The sequence below is a fragment of the Aspergillus affinis genome (genome assembly GCF_023601865.1).
Source record: "Aspergillus affinis strain CMG 70 chromosome Unknown NODE_65_length_189793_cov_85_416649, whole genome shotgun sequence".
NCBI classification, from domain to species: Eukaryota; Fungi; Ascomycota; class Eurotiomycetes; order Eurotiales; family Aspergillaceae; genus Aspergillus; species Aspergillus affinis.
Window position 1 is genome coordinate 90410 of NW_026515846.1, and position 26127 is coordinate 116536.

A 26127-nucleotide genomic window follows, 5' to 3' on the forward strand; every position below is an offset into this window, starting at 1 on the left:
ATACACAACCCAAATGCTAGAAGAAGAAGAATAAAAAAAGAGCAAGTCTGTATCATGACATGTCATTATCCATTCATGAGCGAGATCAACAATCTCGTAAGAAGCCCTAACCTATTAGAAGGAAGGGACCGCAGCATGAACGAGAGAATCTTTTATACAAAAACGACCAACCAAGCCATGCGGATATAACAAAGGCGTTGGTTGATCATGTATGTAGGGTTATATAGGCGTTAGATAGGCACAGGTAGTGAAGTAGTAGATCCAAGGAAATTGAGAGACCGTCGGGGTTAGGGATGAGAACAAAGGAGAAGGGTCGGTGACGAGAGTAGGTCGGACGTTGAAGTTGGTCAGGAAAGGAGAGATATGAAGTAAATGACTGTGGTCGGAAAGACGGGGATTCAAAGGATCGACATGGTGAGAAAGAATAGGAATGTCGTAATATGAAGATGAGGGAGTTCATCACATGCAATGGCGCTAAGTCGGGGCTTATCGAAGGCTCAGCCGCCTGAACTTTTGCTATCGCCCTTTTTTTTTTTTTTTTTTTCCTTGATTTTCGGTTTGGTTTTCTTCTTCCCGCATGTGGGTCGGAGCGCATATGGCCTGACCATTCATCGGGATCAACGCCAGACGAAGGAGAGCCTGGGTTTTGGAATTAAAGTGGTCCTCGGGGCGCTCAATCCTCGCAGGGATGAAGATTACCCTAGTACTCCGTACAGGAGAACGAGAAATGCACTAAACAGGTGATTGCCCCGAAAAGATCCACCAACCAGTCCGAACTGCCATATTGTTGTTGTGTCTTTGGTCGATCTCGGGCGCAAGGAGCACGCCACGTTTGTCAGATTTAGAACTGCCCGAACAGCTGGTGGACAGGCCATTGCCAGGCAAACTAGGGGGAAGAAAAAGGAAAAAGAAAAAGGCAAGCGACCACTCAGGCAGTGAATCTGGGCTGTCGCCCCTTCAAACGCCAGTGATAGGCTGCTGCCAGGCTGGAAAGTCAACTCCGTCAACTTGCCGGGGAAGCGAAATGGCGGTAAGTTCGGCGCGCGCGTAATGAATGCAACGCACGCAGGGATCATGCCGGACCAGATGCTGAGACACTCGTTCGGGCCATTTACAGGAAGCCTGATTCGGAGAGCAGTCTACGTGACAAAGGTAAATCTCGTTAGTCCTCGGTCAATCAAAAAAGCAACAAAAAAAAAAAAAAAAAAAAAAAAAAAACCAAAGAAAGCAGAAGAAAAGACTCCTCTTGTAGATCACTCAATGTTTCTGAACAAATCCGGGTATCGCCAAGTAAGGGGCAGGAAATGGGGGCCGCCGAAAGGGTCGGGGGAAAATCAGTGGAACGCTGAAAAAGACGTGGTGGAAACAAGGAGAGTCAAGGAAATCATCGAGACAGAACAAAGCCTGCAAAAGACAAGCCGTTCGTTTCTCTACTACCGGCAGCATACCTCGCAATCTTTTCGTCCTCCCGCTCTCTGGGCTCCACCTCCAAGCTGCGATCGTACATGTCATGTACGTCGCCTGCAGCTTGTAAATTACTAAGAATGTAGTCCTGTAATTCGTGAACCGGCGTGAGCAGATACGGAACGTTCTGGTATTGTTGAATGTCCCGAATCACTTCGGCAGTTTTGGCGCGTTTGTTGAAATTGATCAGCTCTGACGGCGTGAGGGATGGGATTCCGTCCTCGATGAACGTCAAGTCCGTCAAGTAGACACCTAGAATGATGTAAGCTTTAGCAACGAATCATTTTCGAAAGGGGTTTGGATTTGATGTTGGTAGCTTCATACCAAAGAAGGGAATGCAAGGCGGATTCGCGAGATGCAGAGTTTCACGGTACTCGCCAAAGTTCTTGGTACTCGCCATGAGTCGGCGCATCTGCTCAAGGACTGTCGATGTCCGGCCACTGACTTGTGCCCACGTTCGGCCAAGTCGGTGAATAGGTGCCGTTCCCAGCGCGGAGATGATGGATGTCAGCGTAGAGTAGTTGTTGAGAGCGCGGCATTTCTATGGATTTAGTCAGTAACTGTTCATACAGCGGTTGAGGAGAAGGGTATTCCATACATCTGCCACGTTGACAAAGTGTTTGATAACAACGACACGCTTCTTGACATCGGATTGGTTCAGGATCATTTCCGCAACCCAGTTCGTCAGCTGGTTCGAATGAAGGATCAGAGCCTTCACGTTGCTCGCGGGTTCCGGCTCGTCAGGTCCGACCTTCTTCTGCCACGTTTTATTCAGACATTCGGTGGGTCGAATCTTGGAGTACAGGCGCGATTCGATGATCGTAAGCTGTCGAGCAAACTCAGTGGCGTCGATATCCAGGAACTTCAGTTTCTTCATGTTCTTGGGGACGATGGGAGTTGGCGCAGCAACCGCCTGGGTTGGAACAAGTCGCTTGGCGGTGGTATCTTGGCCTCGCAAGCGCTGCTCAATGGCTGTCAGAAGCTGTGGGGATCCGGGGGTTTTTGTGGTTGCGATGGAGTCTCTAGTGAAGGCGTGAACTCGCTCGAGAAGCTGCATGTGCGCATCGTCATTGGGTTCCATCCAGAAATTCTCGAACCAACTCTTCAGGATGTTGACAACACGGAATCGAATGGGCTTCTGCTTCCGGTCGATCCACATCTGCATTTCATCCGGAGTCAGGCCGAAGGGAGGTTGAATATTGAACCGCTGGGTAAGCATTTCAAACAATTCGGAGGCGCTAGTGAAGGAACGGTAGGTGAGGAGGAAAGTATTGTTGAAAGAAGCATCGAGCTTGTCATGACGTGTTAGGTGCTCGACCAGTCCAGAGAGAGAGCCACACTTCAAGGTGGGAATGTCGTTCTTGGTGTCGTAGAAGACCTCGCCTTCGTGAGTCATCTTCAAGAACCAGGGCGTTTCTTCGGGCTCGCGAACAGGTTCCCGAATCGGAGGCTCGCGAGTGATTGCAGCGGGCGGTGCCTGTCCAAAGAACCGTTGCGCTTTGTCCATATTGCGTCGCACCTTGTCCGAAGCCTTCTCGACGGAGGGGATGCCAATGGATTCGTTGGCAATCTTGGTCTGCGATTCCCCACGGCTGTGCGTACCGTTCAAGTTCTCTTGTTCCCCGCCCAGGCGGCTGTCACTCCGGAGAACCGAAGTGGGCTCAGGGACCTGCTCGAGAAGAAGTGAGAGAGAGAATCCGATCTGAGAAACGTAGTTCTCGAGTTGTCGGGCCACGCCGCGCACCGCATTCAACCGGTCTTCGAGTGAATCACCCCGCAACTCCGCCCATTCGTCGCCCAACGGCGCCGAAACCACTTGGCAGCTCAGCACGAAGTCGGCAATCGCATCGTAGACTCTCTGCTTCTGTAGACTGAAATCAACCAACTGGGGATTCTGGTAGCTGGTGCCTAGGGGGGCCAGGTTGATGGACTCGACGGCCGACACCCAAGGACGGAATTGCTCCACCACTTTAATCGCCGCCGCAGAGACGGCTTCGCCAATCACACCGTGTTCGGAAACCGTGACAATCTTCTTCTGGTTCAGGGTCAAGCGCTCCTCAAGACGCCGAATGCTGCCGACGAAGGACCTCCGCAGGATGTCGATGTGGTCTAACAGAGCGGCATCGAGAGGAATGGAGGGTTCCGCTCGAGAATCGGCCGGATCTTGGTCCAAGAACATCGTGGGGCCAGACTCGTTGAGGCTCACGCCATTGTTCTGCCAGCAACCGCCCGAAAAACTGCCGACGACGAAACCGGGGACGATCCGCCGGATCGACTCACCGCGTTGCTGTCTCGCAATGTCGACGTATCCGTAAACCCCATGCATGACACCATCGGCTTCTTGCAGGCACTTGTTCACGGAATCCGGACCGGGCCAATCAGCCGCGGCGATATGCGAGGACAGCACCAATTTAGAAAATTTAGACATCATATCCCTGAAGTGAGGGTACAGGGCCTTGTTGGTGGAGATGATCGACGGGTTTCCAGAATGGTTGTCGGTCGTATCGGAGCCGGCGGCTAGCAGCATACGTAGATGATCGGAGATGTCCTCAGCGCGCCGCACATATTCTGAGCGATCGCCGTTCATGAGCGCCTGGCGATAGAGGTCCACGGCGTTGCGCATGTTGTCGATGAGCGTAGGCCAGGTCAAAGGCGTCAGGGCGTCGTCATCGACAAAATGCGACGGAGCTTCCGATGAGACCGATGGTCGATGGAAGTTATCGGCGAGCGAGGCCGTGCTGCTGGCCGCGGTGGCAGCCGAGCCGTACGACTGGTGGAGGTTGCGATGCGAGCTTTTCCCTTCGCTAATCGATTTGGTGGCCGACGGCGGGTGCAAAGAGTCCATAGAAGTTGCGGGAGATACGCCGTCGATGAATGATTGCCGTCTCCGAGACATGGAGTCGTGAGAGGCCAGCATCAAAGACTCGCCCTCCGCCTCCGATGCTGAACCGTCGTAGTCGTCTTCATCCCGCTCGAAGCCACGGGCCATCAACTCCGGCGGAGGTCGAGTCTGATCGGGTACGTAGAAATTGCTGCGTTCGTAGGGGCCGGTCTCGTTTGTCGCCGGGTTCTCGAACGGGAGCTCCATAGTGCTGTATCCGGTAAGTGTGTTGAAATAGAATAGGCGGCCGTCAGGCGTCGCCTGCGGGATCCAGAACGCGGCCTCCTCCTGCTCCTTTACGGGCCCGGTGCCTTCGATGGGCAGGACGGGCTGGGAATCGCGCGGGTTGCCGGCGGAGTCCACGTCGTCATCGTCGTCGTGCTCCTCCTCGTATTCTTCTCCGACGCCCGACTCCGCACTGATCTCTCCATCCTCGCGACCGTGCACTTCTTGTTCCTCTAGCTCACTAGGGTCCGTAATCACGACGCAGTAGTTGCTGGGGAACCAGCCCCGAACGTTGTTGTTAATCACACCGTCCCACCAACCGGTCTCTAGCTGGTTGAGCACCTGGATAATGTCGCCTCGCTGAAAACTCAGACTCGTATGGTCGTCGGCGTCGTAATCATACATGGCTCGCACGAACAGGGCGGGAGCAGGTTCGGGGCTGGGGGTGTAACGACCCCCGGCGGATAGATTCATGGCGGATAATTGTCGCTGCGGCGATTGATCGGCGGTGATGTCTCTTTTCCGGAAGGAAATGCTGCTGCCACGACTGCGACTCCGGGCAGTCGTGGGGGTGGAAGCCTGCTCCTCGGTACACTCGAAGGCGGTCGCGAAAGTCTGGGATTTGGTCTCCAACGCAGATCTAGTGTCGACAGCCAATGGCTCTGCCACACGGGTCTCGAACATCGGAGGGGTATCACAGGAACTGACAAGTTAAGAGAAAGAACTGGGGGGGAGTTATATATAGGAATGGATAGATCAGTCCCCCACTCAAGGTCAAGAAAAGAAGGGGGGGAGGGGAGAATATTTGGGTATAAAAAGAAAATAATCTCCAAGATATTTCAGGGTCGAAATTGAAATTAGAAAAAGAAAAGAAAAAAAAGTCAAAAAGTCGGCACGCTACGTCCCCCCCGCGGCTAATGGCTGGACGAGCTCAACGAGAGGCGTTGGTCATGACTAGACGGGCAAACAGCCGTGGAAGGAGAGAGAGAGCGAGAGAGCGACGGAAAGAGGGCGGTGGGTTGCAGATTCACCTGCGGGCAAGAAAGTGGTGGGTGCGCGCTGCACGGGTTGGTCTGGTTTGGGTGGCAGGACCAGACAGCTGGTGGCAATGACCCCTGGCGGTGGAGACCGACAACGCCGCTCGGTGAATTTCAACTTCACTCGGGAGGGAGAGAAGGGAGAGGGACTCAGGAGGGAATCCGTCGGTGTAAACAACAGAGATCGGGAGAGGAAGAGGGACAAGCAGAGAACCGGTGAGAGAGAAAGAAAGAGAGAAGAGGGAGAGGAAGAGGAAGAGAGAGACCGAGAGAGAGAGAGCAGAGCAGGGAGATTTTAGGGAGGTTGAATTGTTCGGTGGGCATTACCAAGTGTGACCGTACGGTATGTATTGGAGCCGGGACGGGTGTCTTGGCAGGCATTACTCTGACTGTCAAGTGGTGACAGCTGAGCAGAGCTGAGGAGAGCTGACATCCCCTTCCTTGGGGGTGGACGGGCGATTTTTGCTTTTCTTTTGCTTTTATTCTTATTTTGATTCCTAATTTTTGGCAGTCCCTCCTTGGTGATCTTGAGGGTCGAGGTGACACGTAATAATTGTGAACATATACCTCCTAGTAAATACCTACGGTACATGAAATATGAATACCGACCGACCCACGAAGTCCCGCCGTCCCAAACATACAGAAAGTCCCGTGCGTTCGAGCCTAAATGGGGCTCTTTCATGGGGGTTTGGAAGGTCTCTCTCTCTCTCTCTGTTCTCTGTTCCCTGGACTTGTGGTCTCGGGTCCGGCAGTGGGTTCAGTGTTCAGCCCGGAGTATTCAATATGCCAATGTTCATATGTCACTATGGAACAGAGTACAGTATGTACATACACAATCCATAGACCGTAGATTTACTAGGTGTATGCACTACGGTGTAGTCTAACACCTACATACACAGCAGTACCCAGCAGTCTTGTACATAGTAACTGAATGAACAGTCAGTCTCCGTTCAAATCCTCTACGGAGTATTTATTCTCACCTCTCCTCTAGGTAGCACCACTTCGTTGCTAGCAGTTCTTATCGGTAAGTCAGTACATACACAACTCCGTATCCGTCCCGGCGGATAAGTCTCCCGCTGCAGCACCGTTTCATTACATTTCCAGTCCTCAAGATGTCCCATTCTCGCCGTGGAGAACAGATCGATGACTCGCGTCAACCGGTAGACTGAAGTGAAAGACACGACAATAGACACAGAACAATAGTCTAGAATTCCGGATTCGACCGTTGGTACTATGGAGAATGAACATCATGACATACGTCCAATATCGACGGCACCTAGGCATCTGCGTCATGCAGCAAACTACCTAACGAGGTAATCCCGGAGCAGAACAGGTCCAATCAGTCGGTATATAAACTATCGCGGAACGCCATCAGATACTTCCGTCCGGATGTCAGTCTGCGAATGTCGCATGCAGGAATGCTCCCCGTCGCTCCATCCCGTCCGAGCGCGCCCCTACGAACTGACCGCGACACGCACCCGTCCACCCGGAGGATTAATCACAAAGGAAAGGGCGATTGAACGACGTCGGCGTCGCACCGAATCTCGAGGGCGGCGGGTCGCATGAAGGCACCCGAGGCGTCATAAGGCTGTGCCACCTTGGAGGGGATCGGACCCTACCGGTTGGAAATCTGGACGTCTCTCCTGTGGCCGGCTTCTATCTGGAGTACTTCGCTCAATGGGAAGTGAAGGGAAGGGAATGGGAAATCGATCGACTGGGTACAGTCCCGGCAATCTACGTGGGAAATTAGAGCATACAAAATGGAAATAAATCCGTGGTTTTTCGTAAGTTCATAACTATTGCTTGTTCCTCGGTACGGAGTAGATCAGGGGTTACGGGCATAGGGGACTGGACTGGACTTGTTAATTACTGACCTTGTTTGTGCTGCTCTAAATTCGCTAGATCGTCGACTAGTCTGTCGATTTTTTCTTTTTTCTCTTTTTCGGTTCTCTTTTTTTTTATGTTTTCTTTTTTTTCTTTCCTGTTTCAATCTCTGGTCGTACAGTCCAGTGTGCGGACGGTGTAGGTCAAACAATCCCGGCGAGATGCCCCCAAAGGGCCCAAACAAACACTCGACACTGTTTCCCTCGCTTCATTTCCCCGTCAGTTGATACATTCTTTCTTCCCTACTTTGTACTTTCACCCATCACGTCACATCCCGACGCAAGTCACACCACCGTGCAGATGAGCTATCGGCACGCCGTAGAGAGGAGCTACACCGTACCTGTCACCTGTCAGGTGCGCGGAGATGCTCGATCTCCTCCGGGATTCGCAGAAGCCAAATCGAGTCCAAGCCCATTGAGGAGTGAGGGCTGGGGCAAAAGTACAATACAGACTACCTGATTGACTACTGGCGTTTGCTCCCTAGGCAGCCGCCGGGCGTGTTTCTTTGTCCGCCACCAGAACCTTGGATGCGCCCCCTCCGGTGGCTGACAGCCTGCCCAGTGACAGTCCAGAGTACGGAGTACAACTTCACGACTTACCTACCTACTCGGTACAGACAAACGTACTGATAGTAGTGACACTGACTGACATCTCCCTTTCCCCCGGGTAATACCAATCTGTCATGAAACGGCCGTTTCCACCTGAGACCTCCATGCCACCAAGGCGGACTCGGGGATGACAGTGGGTCACGGGCCATGCGATGCCCTGAAATCCGCTTCGCCATGCAAACGGAGTCAACGGGCGAATATCGGGTTTTGAGTCTTCCTTATTAACGTATTACTCAGTATTCTTCTTCTTATTAGTTATGCAGAAATCAGGAACCTGAAGACAGAAACCCCAAACCTCGGCACCCGCGGAGCAGAAAAAGACGCCGGTCTTTCTAAATAAAGTTCGGGTGCTGCTAGACCGTCAATTCCGGCCGTTAGAGGCTTAGTAGAATGGGCTTCGACAAGAAACCTAGCCCCAAATATTATTATTACGGTGGAGTGCGTTACATGTAAAGTGTCGATGGAATATTTTACGACGTCGGCTCGGCCAGCTTTGCACTGACGTCAATCTGGACGGTGTTTCCTGGGGTTTCTGACATCCCCTGAAACCAACCTTCTTGTTTGTCTTTTCTGGCTTGTCTGGCTTGTTCCTGGACATTGCACTGCTGTCGTGCCGTGTACATACAGGGTACGGAAGACAGGACTCGGGATGCTGCTTCACGAGTGACTTGATAGGATGATCATTGTAAACTGATCTTTCGCTGAGACTGGCACTGCTTTCTACTCACTTCAAGGCTGAAGCTGAAGGGCTCATCTAGACGGACAATCAGCATTGACCGCCCCTCTAGTTCTCTTGTAGTAGGTATCTTCGATTTTCAGTGGTCAGAGATGTCAAATATGACATATCTATGATCCCCCTTTCAATATAGTATAATGTAGTCAGTCTCTACAGAGTACTCCGTACCTACACCGAGTAAACAACAAATGATGAAAAGGCACCTTATTACAATATCTGAGTTAATTATAAGATCATGCAGTATCATATCTGGATAGCAGAATCCTAACTCTTGCTCGTTCGTGATCTAGTGAGGGTAGTTATCAATCGAACTATGACCAAGTGTGTGAGTCTTGAAAGAGGTCGCGATTTGTCTTCATGCCGTCTTCAACTCTGCCTTTCGAGTGGAAACGCTTACAAATCATTCGTATCTCGTTTCCCTAGCATTATATTACTTTCAGAGATAGCAAATATAGTTTAACGATGTTTCCAAGGCGCAAGCAGAAGTATGCATAGATTCTCAAGAGTCATCCACGGACTTCCCAACGTTAGATTGAAGCCTAACGGCCATCAATAACGATATTCTATGCTAGTATATCTATTATAAACGAAAAATAAAGAAGAAGAAAAAAAACAGTTATCGTATTCAACCCAAAGTGATGGTGATGGTCAAAATCCGACTAATCGCGTCTCGAGGCGAAGAAAAAGACTTTTGACGTCAACGTCTATGGTAGAATCTGTACCATTGATCAATCAAACGCCAGAAAAATACCACCATGCCACCACAATCCGAAGGAACCGACTTGTCCAAACGGAGTTGTATCCGATGCAATCGCCGAAAAGTGCGCTGCGATCGAAAACACCCCTGCAAGCAATGCCTCCAAGCTAAGGCCGAATGCATCCATCCGGGAAACAAACGAGCACCACGGAAACTGAGCCGGCTGCCAATTGCGGCGCTGCGCTCTCGTCTACAGCAGCTCGAAGAGGAAGTGGAGCGGTTACAGGCCGGTGGTGGGCAATCTGTGTTGAGGTCTCGATCGGCCGATGAAGCTGATCAGCGACAGCCACTGCATGTCGAGGCCAAACGGCTGCGCGGTATGTTGGTGGTTCAAGATGAGACTAGAGCTCGCTATGTAGGGGACGAAGCGTCTGTTGTTTTGAGAGATAAGGTAAGTAGGCTCCCTTGCCGTTTTGGTTGATGGATTGTTGAACAAACCTACCTAGGTTCCCGGACTGCAAGAGCTTTATGGCCACCACTCTTAGGACAGGGAGCATCCCGGGTCGGAATCAGAGTTGGGCGTCGACGCTGGTCGCATGGATCCACTTCAACCTCTCCAGATGGAGATGCTATGGCAGGTCTATAAGTCAAACGTTGCGCCCATGATAACGGTCCTGCACACCCCCTCGATCGAGTCCGTCATCCGTGACACTTGTGCTAAGCCCGATGTTGAGCTAGACCCAGGATCGAGCGCGCTCCTTCGAGCGGTCTTCTTCGCGGCAATGGTGAGCATGGATCCAGCCAATTGCTGGTCGGTCGTCGGTGAAGAGTGCAATGTCTGCCTGCGCGAGTTCCGGCTTGCTGTAGCACGATCTCTAGCAAAGGCCAACCTAGTCAGTTCCGACGACGTCCGGGTTCTGCAGGCCGCGGTTGTATATCTGCTATGTGTGCGCTGCGGATGCGATTCCGAACAGGTATGGGTGGAAGCAGCAATCGTGGTACACGTGGCGCAACGACAGGGGATCCATCGCGACGGTCAAAACCTCGGACTGAGTCCGTTTGATATCGAAACGCGGCGTCGATTATGGTCATACATCTGCATGTTGGACATCCTGTACTCCGAAGACCAGGGGACTGACACTCAAATTCGACCGGAGATGTTCGACACGAGACCTCCACTGAATATTGACAGCGATGACCTTTCGTCTAATATGGCCGAATTGCCCCCTCCCCAGGCTGGGCTTACTGATATTACATTATGCATCATACAGTACGAGATAATGACCCATCTGTCTTGGACCGACAAATCTTTTGGTTTGGAAGAGCATCAGTCAACCTGGACAGATGAACAAACCCCCTTATCCAAGCTAGCAGCCAGTCTCGGGGAACGGTATCTACACAAGTTTGATCTGAAGATTCCAATTCAGTGGGTAACGGCTGTGATCTTTCGTCTCACCCTATCCAAAGCATCGTTGGTCAATCGTCTTTCTAAAGCAGCGATGGATAAAGAGCCCACTGCCACAGACGACGAAATCTTCAGTCTGGCGGTGGAGATCTTGAAGTTTTCCAGTCTGCTGCAGAACAATGAAATGTCGGCACCGTGGGCGTGGCTCTGCAGAAGCTACAAGCAGGAACATGTCATGGCCCTGATCCTCTCTCAGCTCTGTTCTCGACCTATATCGGCCGAAACAGACCATGCGTGGGACTTGGTGAAGGGGGTCTATGACGAATGGGAACAAGGGACACAGAAAACCAATTCCCAGATGCAGGAGCCTGTGTCGCGGCTTATGGAGCGCGCCAGTATCTCGAGGAGACTAAGAGGAGCTGTCGAGTGACGCGGTCTGCGAAGTCGCCAGAATTTATAATCGAAGCCAGCTTCATACATGGTCTTTTTTTTTTTTTGGCAATACCAGTTTCCACCGCAATGCAACTCATGCACCTATGCGGTCTGGAGAGAGAAATCATTGGAAAGGTTAACCATATCCGACTTTACTTGCATTTCAAATCACGGATCAATCAGATCCTCTATATTATACTAGAGAACGAATCCACGACAAAAGAATCATTATAATATACACATCAAACAAACGTCCTAACCCACAACGCCAAAAAAAAAAACTATACACAAGTTTTGAAATCAAGACCTTCCCTGCAAAGTGTCAAACTGGCTTTCCTCGACCAACCATTTTCCAAAGTCCTTCAGATCAGGATTAATCCTCCTCATCTCCGCCAGATCCGCCCCGTATCCCTCATCATGGAACCATTCAAACATAACTCCCAAATCCTTCACAGCCGCCATCATCGCCCACACAGGCAGCTGAAACGTCGTGGGCACCTTCCTACCCGTCAAGCGCTCAAACACGGCCGCCATCTGCTCAAATGTCAACTCATCCCCAGCCAACGACAGCGCCTTGCCCTCGAACTCATCCGGGCGCACGAACGCCTCGCCAGCAAAGAACCCGATATCGCTCGTCGCGACCATTTGCAGCGGCTTCCCCTTCAGCGACATCTGCCACGCGGTCGTGAACACTTTGCCAAAGTAGTCCGGGGTGAAGTTCTCGAGGAAGGCGACTGTCCAGGCCATCTTAGCATCGGCATCTTTCGACCGCTTGATCAGATACTGCTCAATCTCGTGTTTGTAGATGAAATGCGGGACTGGGGTGGGATTGGGGAAGGACCGCTTCTCGCCTCCGCGGTCGACGGAGCTGTAGACGAAGAACTTGACGCCTTGCTTGATGGACTCGTCGATTAATGCGATACCTTGTCGGCGCTCGTCGTCCTTTTTTAGGATTGGCGGTCTATCCTGGTTAGCAAATGTCTTTCTATCCTTCCTTTTCTATCCTCGTGATGATATCAAAGAAAAGCGACATCGGAGGTATATCTCACCTGAACACTAAATACACCCCAAACGGGAGTCGAGGTTTGCGCCTTCACGGCCTTGAAGATCCCCGCCGGGTCATCAAGGTTCCCTTCGATGAGCGTGACATTGGGAGATGTCTGCGCGAGATTCAGCACAGACGAGGACTTTGCGTTCCGAGTCACCGCGAGAATCTAGAAGGGTGCGTTTCGAAAAATGAGATCTCGCACCACTGAGCCGCCCTGTTTGCCTGTGGCTCCGGTGGCGAGGATGGAATTCAAAACTGTGTCGTTTGTGTGCGAGAAGAAGAGTGTGAATTCAATTCAATCGGGACGAAGTTAGACAGTATTGATTGGATCGTGATTGTGTTTCTTTCGGTGGGATTGAGTCTCGTCTCGACTCGGGGGCGCACCTTTCTTATACCTATCAGCGACCTTAGAAAATGGTTTTCATAATCATGCATAGATCGAACGTTGGTTGAGAAGGTCGCGTTCCATGGATCGAGAGATGTTTGTCATTGGGAGGCGATTCGGGATTGTTTTCAACCCCGAAGGACCGAATAGTTAAGCATTCTCAGTCATACTCGGGGTTGAGAGATGTCAGGGGCTTAGATAAGGTTCTGAGTTTCATAGTTTGGCTTGAACCATGGATCAATGTTAGAGTGGAATTGCAGTTCCAAGATGCTGCTAGAATAATTGACTATGGATGGTGGATTGTTTAGGGCTAGCCGAAAGGAACCCATCTTGCCCTATATTTTACCCCTCGAATGGGTCGACAGTCAATGATTTAGAGAATTCAACTGCCACTTGCACATTACTGATGAAATAAACAGCCTATCTGGATCTGCGATAGCACTCAATCCTTCACTTAATTGTTATCGTCTAGTACCTTCATTGAGGTATACAATTCCTGTCAGAAGGTATGGCAGAGATTTCTTTTTATATCTTCCTAGTAGGCCCCTAAAATCACCAAAGAGAGAAAGTTGAGAAAGTTTCTAGCAATAAGAGAGCAGATTCGTTCATCGAGAGTTAGTAACATCTCTACCCCGGCTTTCTAAGGTAAATATTGTCCTTGAATCATATAGACATTCGCGAGCAAAGATCAAGCATATCCCGCCTGCTATTTCTCAAATAGAAAAAAAAAAAAAAAAAAAGAGAAGGAAGGCCAGCGTCTACCCATTAACCAGTATCTATTGCGCAGAAAACACAACAAGAAATAAGAACTTATACGAGAGCCCATTACCACTTGTCCCACCTACGACTACATGGTACATACAGGCCACAACCATAGCGTAGAGTCAGAGTCAATTCTACGCCAACGACTCGTAAGTGGGAAATGCACTTCCTCCCCTTCAAAAGCAACCAAAAAACATCCAGCAAGGACAAAAGAGCACGGTGAACAAAATGAAATCAAACCCCTCCCAATGCGACCAGGAACAGGCAAGTGACCCCAAAGCTCCTTACATCGACATCAACCAGCATGCGATAATCAATAATAATCGATAAATCGACCAGACAGACCCAGTCCACCCCTCCATCCACGAGAGGGGCAATCAGTAAGGAGAGATTATATAAGATGATAAAACCAACATAAAGTGGAAATAAAATTAAACAAGTGGAAGAGGGGGATCGGAGCCCCTCACAGATGCTGTCTACAATTGCATGCTTATCGCAATAATAGTTCATCCCTCTGCAAGTAAGTCTGCAGTGCATGTCTGTCGCTGACTCGCTGTGCCATGAAAGGGAGGGGAAGATTTACGGAGGTACAGTACATACATGGTTCAAGGGGGGCAATAAGAAACCAATTCACTGCAGTCTGGTTTCCAAGAGACTGAGAAAGTGAGAACTTGTCAAACAAGGAAATTCATCTAGGGACGAGGGGCGGTGCCATGAGCGAATCTCAATGGACAATCGCCGGAATCTCCCAAAACATGATAAATTAATAATAAGAATTACGACCGGGGCAGGAAACCGATACCTCATCCCTCGTCTCTCAGAAAGGAAGTCGGATAGAAAAGAAAAAGAAAAAGAAAAAGGCGAGAAGCAAATCGGACCAGCCCCTCGGGTGGTCCCAAGGGACGATCCTCCCATCCCGTCTGTGGTGGGTAGGACGAGACAGAAAGCGACGAATCTCTCTTGGAAGAGCGAAATGTCTCTCTCTATACGGAGTAGAAGCAAAAGTAAGAAAGTCTGGAACATACGAAATCACTGCAGCCTGCCCCTCCCCCTTTTTTCTAGTTCGCGTTTAGCACGCTGAACGGCTGAAGTCAGAACGCTCATCTCCGGCTTTCACTTTCCAGCTGCTCCTTTTTTTTTTCTCATTTCCTCAGCTTCTCTCGGATTTTAGGTTTTCTAGACCTTCTAGGCTCGGTTTTCGAGCGTTTCTAATTTCGTTCCGTCTGCCGCAGCCGTACGGAGTATTTCTTTCTTTCTTTTTTCTGATTCCTCTTCCGTGGCCCTCCGGCTTGGAAAACAACGGTTGGTTCCATGTTGCGACGGCTCACTTGCGCGGACGTCGCAGGTTCGGAATAGTTTTTTCTTTCCATCCTTAAAGAAGGTTTCTCTATCCAGACTACGGAGAATCCGTCCTGATTCGCGAGTCTGATTCATCAACCGACTGGTTGGGTACTGCAATGTCATGGAAGTATCTGTCAGAAACCAGTATCTGTGGTTCCGGATTCCTGTGGCTGGAACATCTCTGTAGGTAGGCTAGGGTAGGATATGCTGTGCTCTGTAGTCTGTACAGTGTACACCGTACTTCCGAATTGATCGATAGGCTCTGGATTCTGGACGATATTGCAGTGCAACCAGGTCCGGCGTCAATAGAAATGAATGCACAGTATGTAGTATCCGTACATAGTCATGTACATGCCCCATACGCATACTAGTATATGTCCATGGATTTATGTAGTTGAGTTACCTGCCTATTTTCTGCTTAGAATGTGTTTGCTCGTCTTATCTTCAATCATTCTTACTTTTTCTTCGTCCAGCCGTTACCTATGCACATATTCTTCTCAATGTCATACTCTGTAGCTACAGTAGTTACTCCGTTTCTTCCAATTATGGTGGTTCCTACTTCGTGGTCGCGTTGCGTTGCGAGATAGTTATGTATGTATGTACTGTATGTGGTTGATAGGAGAGCTGTTTACAACGCACCCGATGTTATCATCTGGACTGGGTTAATGCTAGATAGTGTCAGGGTTTGGACTCCAGCTATTTGGTAACTTTGTCTTTTACTTATCTATATTTACATTAGGTATCGATAGGTTTATAGCGGGGGTAATGAGGATATTCCACCCTATCTTGCTATCGGTGTACCCAGTACTCCACAAAATATATACCGACTGTAGAGATATATCAACAACACAGAAACGACCAGTAGAGAACAAACCAACACCAAACTAAAAAAGAAAAGAAATATAAGAAAAGCCAACACCTCCGGTAACACAACACAACACCAAAAACAGATGCCTAACAAGTAGCAAACAAACAAACAACCAAACAAGTTCGTTCCAAACAATTTCCAAGTTCCCTGACCTGACCTGACTGACAGGCGGGAATGAACCATGGAACGAACTACGGACGCATCCACGCTTTCCGGACTGGATGGGATTGTTCACTGTTTCATTGGGAGCTGGAGCCGGGACGGGTAGATTCCATGGTTCGTGATGCTGCCAATTGACTTTACTTGTTTGTTGTTTCACTGTAGTCTGTAGGATATGTGATGCATTGAGTCTGTTTCACGCTCTATCCACAAAAACCAAAATCAAACAGAGGACTACACCTATGAATACCTACAGTCCATACGAGAACAAACCAGACAGACAGACAGACAGACAGACAAGACAAGCAAACAAGCCATGACCTACTCTGTACTCCGTACTCGACAAACAAACAATTAAAACAGCAAAAGGCGCTTAGGTTTGAAATCGCGCTTTAGCGAAAGCCACGCACAAGCCTCGTCACGATTCAATATTGGACACGAAAGACCGAAATTCGTCCCACAATGAAACAGAAGGAAAGAAAAAAACCCCTCCAAAAAGGCGGGAGAAGAAAAAAAAAATTGATAAGAGAGCAAACCGACGGGACTAACTACGGTATCCGCAATCGATCAATTGTGGATTCTTTCGTTCTATCCTGCTTCTTTTTTGACGAAGTGGAAACCAAAAACAAAATTGAAAGATTGAAAAAACAATCCTACGGTGTAAGATGATGGATATCCAACTCGTAATTCGGAATCCATTATTCAGGATCCATAGCCCTAAATAAATCAGTGGATACCGGAGCCAGCAGGGTGAGAGCCCAAAGATCCCCAATTCTCACTGCCATGTGTTAAACCGGGCTCGAAGATCGAAGCGGTCAAGGTCCCAACATCAATGTCGGAGAGACCAGAACCTGGCCGACCCTTCACCGACTCGAAACTGTTGACCGTCTCGCGATGCTCAGGATTGCACTACCTCTTCCTACGGATACCTAACCCGGAAGGCCAGAATGGAGTTTTCAAAGTTGTCGGGACGATGGGACGGCAGCCAAGGCGGGTTGCTTGCTGCCGAGGGTCACTAGCGTAGGCCCCGGGGCATCGGGGAAGAGGTTCCTGGAATCCTGCAACGGTACCTAGTGGGGAACTTTGGGATCAATGAATCGGGTGTCGGCTGGGATTCCATGATTCATTCTTGGTGATTTTTGGCTTTTTTTTTTTTTTTTCCTTTTTGCTCTGGTCTGTTTTGGGTGGACATTTGAAGATCGACTTGCGTCGTTGGAAAGGGTAGCTGCAGGGAAATCCAAACTTAACCTGCTTTTCCTTCTCTGCTCCGGGGTGATTGGATCTTACCCCTTTCTAGCATGGTCCAATCATGGGAATTCATCCAAGTCCCTACTCCAGAATCCAGATATTAAAGAAAATGGAATCATGGATCGAAAAGAGCGACACGGTTCGAGGAGAAACCCACCGAATCACGGATGGAGGGCCAACACGCACGGAGAAAAGGAGCACTGGACGGGAAATGATCGATCATGAATAGTTGGATCGGTATGCACGGAGGATTTTGCACTATTCCCTCCCCTCTGGCCCCGTGCGCCGGAGACTGGAATGGAAAAAAAGCCCTAAGACCGTCCGGATATCAGTGCTCACTGCCCGCTCCATTTTCGAGATCTTGAGCCTGCCAGGAACGGGCTTTGATTATTATTGATTGTTTCCCAGAGTGGCCGCATTTATGATACATGGATGATCCGATAGAACGAGAATTCTTGTCGAATTCGAAGGCTTTCCTACATGTACCTTCAATCAACGTTTACTGGGTCGGACCGCTGCATGGTCGGGATGTGGATCGAAGAATAGAATACTCTCTGCAGTTAGGGTGAAATCTTAGTGGGAGGAAAAGAGAAGGAAGGACGAAGGGAGGGGAGGAGAGAGTAAATTGAGAGGCTGGACGCGTGAGACCGAGAGCCAAAGGGCCAGACACCGCGATGGACCCCGCCCCTTTCATCCCTCGACCGAAAGGCGTAAGGCCGCCGACTCACCGCTCGCTCGCGTCTGGCAGTTTTCAAAGCGGTGAGGCCAAAGTACCTCCTAGTATTGTACGGTTACTGTATCCGTGGCCAAGTGCAGGTTGACTGCTAGACTTAAGCAGCGAAGTGGGCCTGTGGGCAAGAAGGACAGAAAACTGGATCATCGTGCATCTCAAATCCTCAATTCTCAAGACCGGTGGAGGCTGACGTCTTAGGGCAAGAAGACCGATGGGGCAGGGTCAACCCCGGCAACTGAGAGCTGAGTGGGTTTGTGGAAATCGAAAAGTGGACGGGCGATTTGCAGCGTCGAGGTTGTTGAGATGCGGGATTCTATGCATCGATGAGATCATGATAACAATCTTCCTAGCGAGCTGTATGCCGTAAAGGGACCGGGTGACTCCAGAGTCCAGAGTCCCTACAGTAGTGTATCCTCTGCGTACTGAGTAGTGAGGACACTTCTTCCTGAGTAGTCAGCAGTTCACACTTCGAGGTCATGTGCGCGTTCCCCGAGTAACTAGTAACCGCGTCTGACTCTCTGACCTTGACGGGTTTCTCGGGATCCATTCAGCAATACGCCCCACTGAGGGTGCCGGGATTTTACGGAGTCCTTCGTTCGTCTCTTTGGATGTCGGGACTGGCAAGGAAAGTCAAAGGAACCCCTGTGTTGAGGTAGGACGAAGAGTTGACGCTGCAATCTCCCGGAAGACCTTCACAGTAGGTAACTACGGTTTATGGGTTGTCTCGGTCTGGTTCCAAACCTCGTTCCGCAGCGTGAACCCGAAGGAGTCCAGGACGGGAACTTTATCCAACGGTCTAAAGTGAACCAACGACAGAAGATCCATTTTCGTCATGGCCAACGCCGGCGAATCATCTGACCTGAGGTTGTATTTTGTACTCGGTAATCTTTCGAAATACCATTTCAAGGGTGGATCCTCCCTTGTGGACGCGGAACGAGGGCGCGTCTCCGAGTGAGGCTGGTTAGGCGCGATTACGATTGCTGGGCTGCAGCCAGCCACAGGCGATCTAACCCAAACCACGACTAGCCACGGAGGGGAAGGGAAACTTGGGAATTGGGATAAGGACGTTCCCACCCCCATGCCACTTATGCAGATAGGATCAGGTAGTTGATGCTAGGTTGACGCATCTCCGACTTGGGTGCAGAAGTGCCAAAAACAGTAACAATCATACTGCGTGGTGTCGGCTGATGACGATGATACAGTCTTACATGAAACCATCGACGCGACCGGTAGTGAAGAAACGTCCCTTTCTGGAAGGTAGGACCCTGCCTGTCGACGTTTGGTTCTTCAGTCGGGCTTGTCCGTCAGGCCAATTTTGTAGAGTGTAGAGTAGAGAGAGTAGACGGAAGAGACACGGAGCACGAGAGGGATGCGAGAGGGCAAGAGGAGGAGTTGTTCTCTGATGTCACCGACGCTCTGTTGGATGACTGTCCACTTTTAGAGGCAGCTGACCCGATGTCACGGAAGCCTAGACCCAGGATCCAACCTGGCCACTATCCACTACTTTGGCGAGCGAGGGAAAAATAGATTAATGTGTACAGAAATAAAAATAACCCACAGAAATATAGACAAAAGGTGGCATCAATCAGATCTCAAATTTAAGGTATCTATATAATATGTATGTCCCGGTGTCGTCCAAGAAACTGGTGGCGGTGATGATGATGATGATGATGATGATGATCTGTCAACTCCCGCAAGATATCACATCGTCCATAATATTCTCCTATTGCTGCGTGCTGACGGGTGGCGGTAGCGGCCAAGCATATCCGGGACACCTAAAGAAACTCTCATTTGGCGAGGCCGGGAATGGGACTTGGACACAGACGGAGTATGTGAGCCCGCGAAGACAACCTTCTCTTGAGGGGTTCAGATTAGCTCTCGTTATTACTGGCAAGTTGGCAAAAAGTCTGGAACAACGGTCGAGCTTGATGGGATGATCCACCGACTTCGAAACTAGTGCCAGTAGTAGGCAATCATGTTCGTACAAATTATTGTGATCGCATGAAAAGCGCCGCGGTGATAGGCGATCGATTTGGGCGGGTTTCCCAAATGACTGGGGTTAATTACGTAGGAATACCGACGGACCTTCTTGACCAGGTCAGGAAAGGAGGGGTTTGGCCGGTGGATCCGACAGGAAGAGAATGACAAAAGAATGAATGGCAAAGAGGGACAAGGAGGGGACCGAGGGGTAAGTTAGGACCTGCCCATGGTAGCTGTGCTTGATAACAGAAAAAGTGGGTGGCGGGTAAGAGAGAGAGAGGGAGCTGAGAGAAACAGAGGGAGAAAGGAGGGGGAGGGGGGCAAAGAGGGAGGGAGGGAGTTTGTGACTGAGTGATCATTAGACGTTAAGTTCAGCTGCTTTCCCCTCCCTTCCGAAATTAAAGGGAGATCAGAAAATAATAATAATAATATTATTATTATTATGAATTTACACAATACAAAAAAGAGAAAGAAACAGAAAAGGGAAATGCCACCGACCAGGAACAACATCAGCGCATCCCTTTAAAAATGACAGGGGAAGAATGATCGATAAAAGAAATGATAGTCGAGATCAAGAATGATTGCATGGAATGAAAATGTACGGAGTACCTGAGGAGGGAGGCATCTGTGGAAATGAAAGGAGCCGGTTTCACGAATCATGTCGTCTACCTAGCTTTTCCGTGGCATTTGATGCTGTAGGATCCTTGTTGGAGGGGCAAGGGGGGGCTGACGAGGGGCGAGAAAAATGGGGAAAATAAAATAAATAGAAAATAAATCATATTACCAAAAAAGAAAAAGAAAAAAAAAAGTTCGGAGTTGTCTGGAGAGAGAGAGAGGAGGGGCTAAAGTTCGAGTGCGTGTGATTGATTGTCTCTGAGGGAAAGTATGGCAGTAGCCTATCCCTAACCTTCCTGTTACTTTCCGTCCTTCAGCGGAGCATGGGTTTCTGATTTCCCTTGCCCTATCGAGTATGGGATCTTTGCCTGTCGTCCATCACTGTGTACCGACTACCGAATAGTTGGCAAGAGGAAGGACAGGAGAGAAGATGATCTGATCTTCCTCGAAGGGCCCCGCAGCCACCTGCGGCGTACCAAGATGATGGTTCTGCGCTGTCAGATAGGGATGGGCCATAGGGATGTGTCGACTACGGTGTATGCCGCCCAAAGTACCTTGGACCGTTTTTTTGTCTAGGAATATTGGATATCTGCTCCGGAGTATGTACGAGTAAGAAGTTAGAAGATACTTCGAGTGGATACATTGAATAATGAATTCATGCCTAGTCCTCGATCCATCGAACAGAGTTACATACCATACCGGAAGAAGTTGCTCTCATACCGAGCCCCCCACAATAATGGAATCACAGTAATCACTAAACAGCAGCATAAATCATGGAAATCGTAATCATAATCTATCTCCTCCGACTAAACCGTCGCTCCTGTAGAAACCGAGCGAGGGGGGGCCCGTCACTAAACAGGGATGGATGAACTAGTATCTATGGAGTATAGGGAGAAACTGACGGGGTGGATTCACTGGATTCGTTGCCCGTCGGAGTCGGACCCTAGCAGGAAACAGCAATGCTTTTCATTGACCCTAAATGCCGTAAGGAAGGGATTGTCACGGTTGGAACTGTCGGAGGGCAGCAATAATAGGTAATATCACGAAGGGTTGGAAATAAATCAGATAATTCCAGGTCCAGGACAGATGACGGTGCTGCCCAATGTCCATGCAAGTATGTATTATGTGCAGCCAGGGTTTTGAATTCATGGGTCGAGAATGCGAGGCCAATTGGTCGTTGGGTTATTTTTGTTTCTGGTTTTCTGGGACTCGTCGACTCGATACTCGACGAGTCGATAGAAAAGCTGTGTGTGTTGTGGGTAAAGTGTATTTAATACCTAACCGGTGGATAAGATGGATGCTAGAATGTTAGAAACATGTGCTATAGAAAAGGAAAATAGGAAAATAGGAAATATGGGAAAAAGAAAAAAAGAAGAAAAAGAAAAGAGAGACCAGGCCTATCAGACTCGCTAACATCCAAAACCACTGATTTCTGAACGAATGTCTTTTGTAGACCCTCTTCGGTTGACCCGGGTTGACGGGTTAGAAAAGGGAAATAAAAATCAAAAATTAAAAGAAAAAAAAGCGAACTAAAGAAGCGACAAGTCCATGTGGGCTGGGCTGGGTTTGTTTATACAGAATTACATACAGGTACGGAGCCCGTATTGGTCGTATGGCGGACATGGTCTAACCCAAGACCGTTTAGCGCCGGATGGGCGTTAGTCAGAAAGGCGGAGACCGCGTATCATTGGCCGCGCGGGGATCTGTGGGTGACCGGAGTGGCATTAGGGGCTCCAGTGCGTGGGCCGTGGGCGACGCGGGTGTGCTGGTCAATTCGTCTGGTTTCCCCCTCCGCGAGTCCCGCCTCGACAGCCCCTCTTTCTTTCACCACAACTTCCCTGCTGCTGCGCTTCTCGCCGCCCAAATCGCCAACACCGACACTGGACACGACCGCCTCACTGTCGCGATCCAGCGATCGCCCGAATCTGTCATCGCCTTCTGCCCACGACCTGCCGCGTTTCCTCCCACTCGCCGCTCTTTCGAGGAACTTACCCCCCCCTCGCTCCCCTTCTCCCCCTTCGACCGCTTCCTCTTCTTCTTTCGCGACTTTCTTTTTCTCCTCATCCATTCAACATCCCCCTCCTCATTTCTTCTCTTTCTCTCCCCCTCCCCCCTCCTCCTCCCTTTCTCCCTCATCATTCAACATCATAACCACCCGCTTCTATCTTCTTTCTTCTTGTTGGGGTGCTGTCTCTTAATTCTTTATTATTATCAGTGGTTTATCAGCCACTTCGCTTCTCGTTTTCTCCCCTCTTGATCCGCCTGTGGCTGGATCACCCCTCCCTTCTTGGAACCATCCTTTTCCACCAGTGTTTCCCCGCGCAAGGAATGACCAGACATCAAACCGAATTTTTGTCGTCGACCCGTCTCCAGAACCGGTGTGAACTTACAAAAGGGACGATACCGCAATCTTCGCCGTTGTTTTGCTGAGAAGGAATCGGTCGTTTTTGCTTTCGTTATCCCGTTCCCTAAGATATGGCTCCAAGCGCACCGAACACGGCCAGCAACTCGCCGGCCAAAAAGACATCAGTACCAGAGAAGAAGTACAAGTGCCAATTTTGCAATCGCGCCTTTAGCAGAAGTGAACATCGAAGCCGACATGAGCGTTCGCGTAAGTCACCCGAATGTCCCCTCTTCTTCCCCTCGCCATTTTCCATCTCTCGCATTTCCTATTACCTCCCCACATATTTCTTATTTTTGAACACATCTTTGTCGCAATATTTTCTTGTGCTTTTTCTCCCACAATTTCCAATATCTTCTCTGGGTTTCAAAATACCTGCGCAGAGGACCTCGCTGACTCGCATCCCGTCGCAGATACGAAGGAGAGACCGTTTAAGTGCTTGAAATGCCGGAGTACATTTGTTCGTCGAGATCTACTTCTTCGCCATGACCGTACTGTTCATGCGAAAGATGGTGGGATACCGCTTGTTTCTGAGGGGCGTCGACGTGGCGGTGGTGTTCAGAAGTCCTCCCCTGCACCTGCCCCGTCGAAACCCTCGGTCACAATCGATCCTGCCACGTTAGAACAGATTGAAGCAAGCAGTGATGGTATGGTCGATCTTGAAACTGCAGCCATGTTGATGACAGATTTCCAACATAAGGCCGCTGCCGCTGCCACCGGTCAAAGCAATGATCGTGCTGAATCAGATCGCTCGTTCTCTCCCGGACGCGGCTCCCTGCTAGAACCTTCCGTGTCGTACCTTTCAGGCAACGCAACTCTTCCCCAAATGCCGTGGGACACTTTGGTTTCCCCTGCTGACACGAAGCATTTCGCGTCTCAAGAAAATGGCTCAGACTCGCATCAACTCTCGTCGGTCATGGAACGACACGGCCCCGTGGGTGACGCGCTTACCCCTTCGCTGAACTCTCTTGTCAACTCGCTGCCAGTGTCCGGAAACTCGACGCCGAATGCGTTATCCCCGTACCCTTCTATGACAGGCCCCGTCAGCCCCGTGAACTACAGAAAGTCCCCCGGTCCTAGCCAGGCCCTCACGCTCCCCAAGTCTCCCCAGGTCGCAAATGAGGTTGAGCGCAATATGATCTTGGAACGGATTCGCAATGCGGATGCCCTCGGCTCGCTACCCGATCACTTCCAACTTCCGTCGACGGCGGCCTTGAACAAGTATCTCTCGACGTACTTCAACCTCTACCACCATCATCTGCCTTTCCTGCACCAAGAGTCCTTCAAGCCCACCGCGACATCGCCCCCGCTGTTGCTCGCGGTTCTTTCCATCGGTGCCCTGTACACCTTTGAGCGGCAGCACGCATTCATGCTTCACGTTGGATCGAAGGTGCTCGTCACTCAATTCCTCCAGCACAAGGACAACTTCGATTCGAGAAAGTGTCCATTGTGGGCTATGCAGAGCTCACTCTTGAACATGATTTTCGAAAGCTGGAGTGGTGATCCCAAGGGTCTCGAATGGACTTGCTCGATCAAGAGCTTGCTCGCCAACATGGTTGCTGGAAATCGCTATCAGCTGAAGCTCCGCACTGAAGCTCGCGAGGGAACTCAGCCTACCAGAGAAGAGTGGATTGAGGACGAGTCATGCCGTCGCACTTACTACGCCGTCTACATTTTCTTCGGCATGCTCACGCTGACCTTCAACCACACCCCCGCAATGAGCTTCGATGAATTTGACAACCTCGAACTTCCATCCTCTGAATCGCTGTGGAATCTCGATGTTACCGACGACGAGGGCTGGCGCCGCAGCCTGGCTTCCTCTCCCTCGTTGACGGTTCGTGAAGCCCATGATTGCCTCTTCCAAGGCGAGCAGACCCGCTACAGTGCCTTTGCGACCCGCGTCTTGATCAACGCCCTGTTCTTGCAGGTCTGGAACCACAAGAGAAGCTTTGAGGCCCTCCAGGATGTGGTTACCGAATATAAGCTTCGACTGGCGTTGGAGACGTGGGAAAGCTCGCTTGAAGTGTGCGAGCCCGAAACCATTGTCGTGCCCCTCAGCACTCCTCAAAATGGCCATCCCCTGATTTTCAACTCGATGGCCGTCTATCGCAACACACGGGCTCGCTTGGAGGTTGACCTGAAGTCAATTCAAGAGGCTCTGCGCTACCACTCACCCTACGAGGTCGCGGCGGCCATGACTGTTGCTCGCGAGAAAGTCAAACGGTCCCAAGAAATGAACAAGGTCATCCAATCCTGCTTTGAATGTATCGAAATCGCCGCTATTCAGGGAATCAACTGGGTTGCCAAAACATCCGCCACAAATTGGAGTGTTGAACATCCGCTCTGCGGCCTTGATTTGATGGTTATCCTAAGCCTCTGGCTCTATCGCCTGGAACATGACGAAGAGCCCGCAACTGAGGCGGAGGTGGCCATCTACAACAAGGTCCGGAATTTGTTTGATGACGACGCCGTTGATGCTTTTGGTAAACTCAGCTCCACCGTGGCCCGTGTATGGGGTAACATCCTAGACGGTGTGGTAGTATGGGGGTAAGTTTTTCTCTTTTCTCGTCTGATTGAGATCTTCATGATCATATAACTAACTGGTGTTAACAGAATTACTAAGCTGATGGGCGAGTCGTTCAAACTCCACTCCCAGGCGCTTGTTGGCTACGAAGATTCTTTGCGCGTTTCTAAGGACCAACCTATTCACCCAATGCCAACCAAGACACTTGCCAGTGTGGGAACAGCTTACTAGACTCTTCGGGTCAGCTGTTTCGAAACACAATTTCACTTCGTTTTGGCCTCTTAAACATCGGTGCTCAGGCACCCACGTCTTTCGGCCACCTTCTATTGATTCTCACTCTCGCTTTCCGAGCTTATAGCTCTACTCCTGGGACATTGGTGCTTTTTCGGGGTTGTGGTTAGGGGCAAAGGAGCGAGCATGGGCGGCAAAGTGTTTTTCTTTTTCCCACACGGGAAAGCTTATGATCTGAACCGCTGCATAATGCTTCGTGCCGGTGTTGCCTGACTGCATTTTTCAATTTTTCGCGACGTTTTCTTTTTTTTTTTTCTCTTTTTTTCATTGCGTTCTCCTGATTCTTCTCGTCTTTCATCTTGCAAGAGCTCACGGGAGTCCGGTGTGGTCACTTTTCTTGTTTTTATGGGCTGTTCCCCCTTCCAAGGTAACATCTCGACACCCGGCTGGTCCTGTGTGTTCT

At 50.1% G+C, this 26127-nt stretch overlaps 5 protein-coding genes across 5 annotated transcripts; 3 read left to right on the forward strand and 2 right to left on the reverse strand.

Annotated features, from left to right (window-relative positions):
- Positions 1 to 1384: 1384 nt before the first annotated feature.
- KD926_009231 (putative cell division control protein Cdc25) lies at positions 1385 to 5254 on the reverse strand (the record flags this gene model as incomplete). The annotated part of the gene is made up of 3 exons (XM_053101846.1): positions 1385 to 1716; positions 1789 to 2005; positions 2063 to 5254. 3 exons carry the CDS (start codon positions 5252 to 5254, stop codon positions 1385 to 1387), a joined length of 3741 nt encoding a protein of 1246 aa, XP_052954619.1.
- A 4336-nt stretch (positions 5255 to 9590) lies between these two features.
- Positions 9591 to 11367, forward strand: KD926_009232 (Zn(II)2Cys6 transcription factor; the record flags this gene model as incomplete). The annotated part of the gene is made up of 2 exons (XM_053101847.1): positions 9591 to 9983; positions 10078 to 11367. The coding sequence occupies 2 exons, from the start codon at positions 9591 to 9593 to the stop codon at positions 11365 to 11367; spliced, it is 1683 nt and encodes a 560-aa protein (XP_052954620.1).
- A 302-nt stretch (positions 11368 to 11669) lies between these two features.
- Positions 11670 to 12852, reverse strand: KD926_009233 (nucleoside-diphosphate-sugar epimerase family protein; the record flags this gene model as incomplete). The annotated part of the gene is made up of 3 exons (XM_053101848.1): positions 11670 to 12335; positions 12419 to 12583; positions 12802 to 12852. 3 exons carry the CDS (start codon positions 12850 to 12852, stop codon positions 11670 to 11672), a joined length of 882 nt encoding a protein of 293 aa, XP_052954621.1.
- A 9307-nt stretch (positions 12853 to 22159) lies between these two features.
- Positions 22160 to 22765, forward strand: KD926_009234 (uncharacterized protein; the record flags this gene model as incomplete). Its single annotated transcript, XM_053101849.1, has 1 exon — positions 22160 to 22765. One exon carries the CDS (start codon positions 22160 to 22162, stop codon positions 22763 to 22765), a length of 606 nt encoding a protein of 201 aa, XP_052954622.1.
- A 218-nt stretch (positions 22766 to 22983) lies between these two features.
- Positions 22984 to 25664, forward strand: KD926_009235 (C2H2-type zinc finger protein; the record flags this gene model as incomplete). Its single annotated transcript, XM_053101850.1, has 3 exons — positions 22984 to 23119; positions 23323 to 25456; positions 25523 to 25664. The coding sequence occupies 3 exons, from the start codon at positions 22984 to 22986 to the stop codon at positions 25662 to 25664; spliced, it is 2412 nt and encodes an 803-aa protein (XP_052954623.1).
- Between the last annotated feature and the right edge of the window lie 463 nt (positions 25665 to 26127).